This window comes from Solanum verrucosum, unplaced genomic scaffold (assembly GCF_900185275.1).
Source record: "Solanum verrucosum unplaced genomic scaffold, falcon-dt-bn FXZP01000024.1, whole genome shotgun sequence".
In the NCBI taxonomy this organism is placed as follows: domain Eukaryota; kingdom Viridiplantae; phylum Streptophyta; class Magnoliopsida; order Solanales; family Solanaceae; genus Solanum; species Solanum verrucosum.
Window position 1 is genome coordinate 863,538 of NW_026020207.1, and position 6,975 is coordinate 870,512.

General features: G+C 30.6%; 1 protein-coding gene across 1 annotated transcript; it reads left to right on the forward strand.

The window, feature by feature from the left end:
• The first annotated feature begins 242 nt into the window (after window positions 1-242).
• LOC125830145 (protein STRICTOSIDINE SYNTHASE-LIKE 11-like) lies at window positions 243-3,150 on the forward strand. The gene is made up of 3 exons (XM_049509345.1): window positions 243-487; window positions 1,299-1,571; window positions 2,633-3,150. Exons 1-3 carry the CDS (start codon window positions 243-245, stop codon window positions 3,111-3,113), a joined length of 999 nt encoding a protein of 332 aa, XP_049365302.1. The 3' UTR covers window positions 3,114-3,150.
• The last annotated feature ends 3,825 nt before the right edge of the window (window positions 3,151-6,975 follow it).

Sequence of the window (6,975 nt, forward strand, 5' to 3'; positions counted from 1 at the left end):
CGGATTTAGTCAGAGCTCCAATGAGGGTTCTGGACACCGGGCGAGAAACCAAAAATACTCCGCTTCTACTTTCTACCAAAAAAGAAAAGAAAAGCTTAGATAAATACATACTATATATATATATATATATATATATATATATATATATATATATATATATATATATATAATAGGGTGGGGATTACTTCCTATAAATAGGAGGTAACAAGATTCATTATTTTCATAATTGCTTCCTCAAAGACATGGCAAGTATGATGAGAGCAATATTCATAATATTTTGTTTTCCCATTGCTTATTCTCAAATGGTTATGGAACCATTACTTCCACTTAAAAAGCTCCAACTTCCTTCAGGAACAGTAGGCCCTGAAGCCATCGCTTTTGATATTTTAGGCAACGGACCATACACAAGTGTGGCCGATGGCAGGGTACTCAAATACCAAGGCCCACGTATTGGCTTCACCGATTTTGCTACCACATCACCATTAAGGTAAAAAAAAAAAAATTACTTCCTCTGTCCCAATTTATATGATTTACTTTTCTTTTTAGTCTGTTCCAACAATGGTTCATCGTACGCTTCTGTTTTATTGTCACACAGATTTCTATCATCATTTTGGATCACAAATTATAAAAGTCTTCCTTTCTTTCTTAAACTTAGTGCCGAGTCAAACTACATCACATAAAACGAGATGGAGGGAGTAGTTGTTTCAGAATATTTGTCATTTAAAAAAATAAAGACAGTTAATGATTGACTTCTTCTAATTTTATCTTTAACTTTAACAGTGTAATATTAAATAACATATTAATCTAAATCTAATCAGATCGATAATATATGTAACTCATAAAAGAAAACTTACTTATTCTTCACATATCGAAAGAAGAAGAGTACGATGAACCATGGTTGGAATTTACGGTCGATGGTGGTTTTTCACATTATGTTGGAGCAAGAGAAACTCCCTATACTACAACGTAAAATCTAATTGATTGAGGAGAGATCTCAGTATAGCAACTCCATGTACCACAACCTAAACCCTAATGCATTGAGCAAGTGTAGAATTGTATATTCTCTATATGATGAGCCTTAAATCACCATTTATGGGTATGTCCGAATTTCCTACAAATATATAGAATGAACATTTATTGAGAAATCAATATTAATATGGTGAAAGGTTAAGTCATAAAAGAGAATAAATTAATTAAATACTCTCTTTATTTTTAATTAACAATCACTTTAGCTAAAAATTGTTGTCACAAAATAACCATGATATTTATATAGTGTAACTTACTTTCTTTGTGTTTAGGACAAAGGAGGTATGTGATGGGAAAAATGACCCAAATTTACTAATTAAATGTGGAAGACCCCTTGGCATTGGGTTTTACTATAGAAGTGGTGACCTCTACATAGCTGACATCAATTATGGGCTCTTGGTTGTTGGACGAAACGGAGGCCCTGCTAGACAACTTGTTACGGGCATAGATGGCAACCCTTTTGCCTTTACAAACGCTGTAGACATCGATCAATTAAATGGAGTCGTCTATTTTACAGATTCAGGATCAATATTCCGCGCCACCAGGTTTGTTACTATATTTAAGTGATTTAATGATGTAAGAGTACATGTTAGTTTAACCATAGTTAAGTATTAATTATACTCTATGTGGTAAACACATGTCATGCATGTATTGACTTGATATAAATATCAGGTGTAAATAAGTTTCTATCGTTTATTGAGTATGAATTGATAACCTAGAAAAATAATAAGTGATAAGTTAATTTAACTAGATGAACCCAATTTTTATTTTATTGCATCAAAGTATTGAATTGCCTTTTTATGATTAAAAAAAGTTACAAAAAATATCATGAGAGTCACTAAACTACTCAAATATACCTAAGTATCACATAAAATCTCCAACTTGAAACAAAGAAAACACAGCATATGATGTATTGAATCCACTTTTTGGTTGTGACACTTGGGCAAAATGAATGCCGTTTTTCAAAGAAACAGTTTGTCTACTTTAAAAGTTGAGTGAGAATCCTAAAATTACCATTTTCAGTAGTATCTTTAACGACAATAGTTTAATTGTTTCTAAAAAAAGTTTTTTTTAGAGGCAATTAACTCTCTTTGTAAATGTCCCTATAGTTTATAGTGATATTGAATCCAATGACAACTAACTAATGATGATAAAGGTCTTAACGCTCTTTGTTAATGTGCACATTTATTGCTGTTAAAATTGTTTTTGGTGTGTGGGTAACCTGTTAACACATCAAATTGAATTATACCAACTGTACATATATTTTTTCAACTATGAAAACTCAAATGTATTACTCCCTCTATTTCAAAAAGAATGATCAAATTTCCTTTTTAGTCTATTTCAAAAAGAATGACCCCTTTCCTTTTTTGGCAACACTTTAACTTCAACTTTCCACGTGACACATTTAAGGCCACAAATTAAAGAGCATTTTGGTACAATAAACATAACTTTAAGTTAGAACCACAAGATTAAAAAATTCTTTCTTTTCTTAAACTCCGTTCCAAATCAAACTAGGTCATTCTTTTTTAAACAGATAAAGTATTATTATTACTATTGCATTTACTAGATCCACTTTAATCTTGATCAACTTTTTGCATTTTTGCAGTAACATAACTTTACTCCTTGAAAGCAAAGATACAACAGGGAGATTATTCAAGTATGACATAAGAACAAATCAGGTCACATTACTTCTAAGTGGACTAGCAGGGCCAGCAGGAGTAGCAGTCAGTTTAGATGGTTCATATGTCCTTGTCACAGAATTAATAGCCAACAGAATCAAGAGATTTTGGATCAGAGGCAGAAAAGCTAATACAGCAGAAGTATTTACAAACTTGAATGGATATCCAGATAATATTAAGAGGACAATCTTAGGGGACTATTTTGTGGCTGTAAACGTTGTGAACAATCAATCAATGACTCCACCAAAATTTTCGTTTGCACAAAGGATTAATGTGCTTGGGAATGTTATCGTTTCGCTGAATCTTTCGGCTCAGTATCGTGATTCCATAAGTGAAGTTCAAGAACAATTTGGTAGACTCTATATAGGGTCTTTAAAGGAAGACTTTGTTGGTGTTTATGGAGTTTGAAGTCTTAAGGAAGTCCAAGCACTTTTGCTTTAGAACCTAACTAGCTATAATGATCTCCAATTCCCCCCTTTTATTATATATATACAAATAAATAAGAGACCTAGCTAGTTTATGTTCTATTATTATTTAATAAGTAATAAATAATAATCTTCTATTATATTATATATAATAAAAGAGTGAATAGTCAGTCAATTGACCGATTTGTCCTACTGCTATAACTTTTTTCTATTTATATTTAGTAATTGACAGGAAGTTTAAGAAAATAAAGAAGATTTTTCAGTTTTGTGGTTCTAAAGTAAAATTATATCAAATATATCAAAATTCTCTTTCATCTTGTAACATTAAACATGTCAAGTGGAAAGTTGAGATTAAAATGTTGGCAAAAAAAGAAATGGTTCATTCTATTTTAAACAAACTAAAAAGGAGAGAATGTCATCCTTTTTTTAAATAGAGAAAGCAATAATTAATAATTTAAAATATAATAATAATTTAATTGCCTCTCAAAAAATTTCATGTGCCATATAAATTGAGACAAATTATGTAAGTATAAGAGGTTTACTTAAGGCCAAAGTCATCTGTGGCCCCTCAAAGTTGTCCTCATTATTCATTTAGACACCTCAACTACACCTAGTACCTATTGAACACCTCTACCACTCCAGATTTGAACCGTCTAAGCATTTTTTGCTTACATGGCAAATCGTTTGTGACAATACTAAAAATTTGTCAGAAACGACGGTCAAAAGCGACGAACTGCGTCGTTTTTTTGGTCAAATTCGACGGAAAAGCGACGCAGTCACCTCTGTTGCTTTTTAGCTCGACGCATTTCAAAATGCGACGGACAGCGTCGCTTTTCAAAAAGCGACGGACGGCATCACATTTTTACTTCTTTTTTTTTTGAATTTTTTTTAAAAAAACGACGGAGTCCGTCGCTTTATTTTAATTTTAATTTTTTTTATTTCTAAAAGACGACGCAGTCCGTCGCTTTTCTGAAATTTTAATTTTGAAAATTCCAGAAAAGCGACGGACAAAAGGACACTGTCCGTCGCTTTTCTAGAAATTTAATTTTTAAAAACCCAGAAAAGCGACGGACTAAACCACTCTGTCCGTCGCTTTTATGGGTTTTTAAAAAAATTAACCCCAGAAAAGCGACGGACTAAACCACGCTGTCCGTCGCTTTTTCTGCAATATTTTTTACAGCAAAAACTGGCAGATTCTGCTGCCAACCTGCAAATGCAATTCAATTCAATTCTACACTATTCATCCCAATCAAACACACAATTATAAACAATCTAAACAAAACATAAAACAACAAACTTAAAATAACATTCAAAAGTATCTAAATCATAAATTAAACACTTATAAAGTCTTTTAAAATTCGTTTCAAAATTTCAAAAAGTTCATAAATGTCCAAAGATCTAAACTAGAGAGTGAGATCTACATAAGCATCATCATCACTCTCGTTGTCGGTGTCATCGGGAGCGGAAGTAATAGGTCGACGAGCGAGGTTCATCACTTGTTCTTTGATTTGCTGAACGGTCTCACTCATGCTTGCTTGTTCAGCTACTCTTCTCTGCTCTGACTCTGCTAGTGCCGTTGTAAGTTTAGCTATTTAATCCGACATAGTAGCAATCTGAACACCGTCAAGTGCCTCGGCTTGACATGACGATTCAATACCTTCTAAGCCTAACTGGAGTCGTCTAACATCGTTTCGAGAGCCTAGACCATATCATCTACCCTTATGTGTCCCCCCTGCCACTTTTTCTTTCCAAATCTGGGTGGACAATTCAGGGGTTAATTGGACCGAACTATCTAGATTCTCAGCGACGTACTGATGAAAGTCATTTTGCATATTAAATATAAAAATTGACATCAATATATATACATATCATAAATATATTCACTATTAATATATATTATTCATTGTATGTTCAATAAAATTTCTAACACCGTCAATAAACTCAGGTTTCAAATCAGCACCAGTTTCATAATGCATATTATACATCCACAAATGATGATCCATCTACAAAAATATAGATATTCAATTATATTATAAATAAAATTTAATAATAATTTTACTAGTAGTAGTCCTAAAACTAGTTTAGAATTGACAAAACCACATTATTTAATTTAACTTATTTAAACAACTTAACAACTTTTTAACTTGAACTAGTTTAGTTTTGACTTAATTCCAACAATTAAATCCATCAACAAAACCACATTATTTAATTTAACTTATTTAAACAACTTAGCAACTTTAACTAGTTTAGTTTTGACTTAATACAACAACTAAATCCACCAACTAAACCACATTATTTATTTTAACTTATTTAAACAATTTAACAACTTTAACTAGTTTAGTTTTGACTTAATACAATAACTAAATCCACCAACTAAACCACATTATTTATTTTAACTTATTTAAACAACTTAACAACTTTAACTAGTTTAGTTTTGATTTAATACAACAACTAAATCCACCAACTAAACCACATTATTTATTTTAACTTATTTAAAAACAACTAAAAATAATACAACAACTAAATCCACCAACTAAACCACATTATTTAATTTAACTTATTTAAACAACTTAACAACTTTAACTAGTTTAGTTTTGACTTAATACAACAACTAAATCCACCAACTAAACCACATTATTTATTTTAACTTATTTAAACAACTTAACAACTTTAACTAGTTTAGTTTTGACTTAATACAACAACTAAATCCACCAACTAAACCACATTATTTAATTTAACTTATTTAAACAACTTAACAACTTTTTAACTTGAACTAGTTTAATTTTGATTTAATTCCAACAACTAAATCCATCAACAAAACCACACTATTTAATTTAACTTATTTAAACAACTTAACAACTTTAACTAGTTTAGTTTTGACTTAATACAACACTAAATCCACCAACTAAACCACATTAATTAATTTAACTTATTTAAACAACTTAACAACTTTTTAACTTGAACTAGTTTAGTTTTGACTTAATTCCAACAACTAAATCCATCAACAAAACCACATTATTTAATTTAACTTATTTAAATTTAAAGCTAAGTGTCAACACTAGATGGACATAAATCGATCTTGCAAGAAAATCAATTTTGTCATCAATAGGATTAACTAGTGTTCGTACTGATGCTTAACAAATATATTATTTCTAAATTTAAAGCTAAGTGTCAACACTAGATGGACACAAATCGATCTTGCAAGAAAATCAATTTTGTCATCAATAGGATCAACTAGTGTTGGTACTGATGCTTAACAAATATATTGTTTCTAAATTTAAAGCTAAGTGTCAACACTAGATGGACACAAATCGATCTTGCAAGAAAATCAATTTTGTCATCAATAGGATCAACTAGTGTTGGTACTCATGCTTAACAAATATATTATTTCTAAATTTAAAGCTAAGTGTCAACACTAGATAGACACAAATCGATCTTGCAAGAAAATTAATTTTGTCATCAATAGGATCAACTAGTGTTGGTACTTATGCTTAACAAACAATCGATGGAGACAAAAATATTATCATAAAATTAAAGCTAAATATCAATACTAGATGGACACAAACACATTATTGAAAACAATTGTACTTGAACTTTAGAAATTTAGAAGCACCAACCTTATCTCCTACTTTGATGAAAGAAGCAATATAGTCTTGTATCAACTATTTTAGATGTTGAGCTTCCTCAGTTGCCTAGCACGAAAAGTTCTAAAATTAGTTAAATTTCAAGTTCAAGTTCTAATTTCAAGTTCAAGTTCTAATTCTAAGTTCTAAGTTCAAGTTCTAATTTCAAGTTCTAAGTTCAAAGTTCAAAGTTCAAAGTTCAAAGTTCAAAGTTCAAGTTCA

Excerpts from the sequence above, each read along its gene's own strand:
- LOC125830145 (XM_049509345.1), top strand. The coding sequence starts at position 243 with ATGGCAAGTATGATGAGAGCAATATTCATAATATTTTGTTTTCCCATT. Across the intron at positions 488-1,298 it reads GCTACCACATCACCATTAAG|GACAAAGGAGGTATGTGATG; the intron begins GTAAAAAAAAAA and ends CTTTGTGTTTAG. Across the intron at positions 1,572-2,632 it reads TCAATATTCCGCGCCACCAG|TAACATAACTTTACTCCTTG; the intron begins GTTTGTTACTAT and ends GCATTTTTGCAG.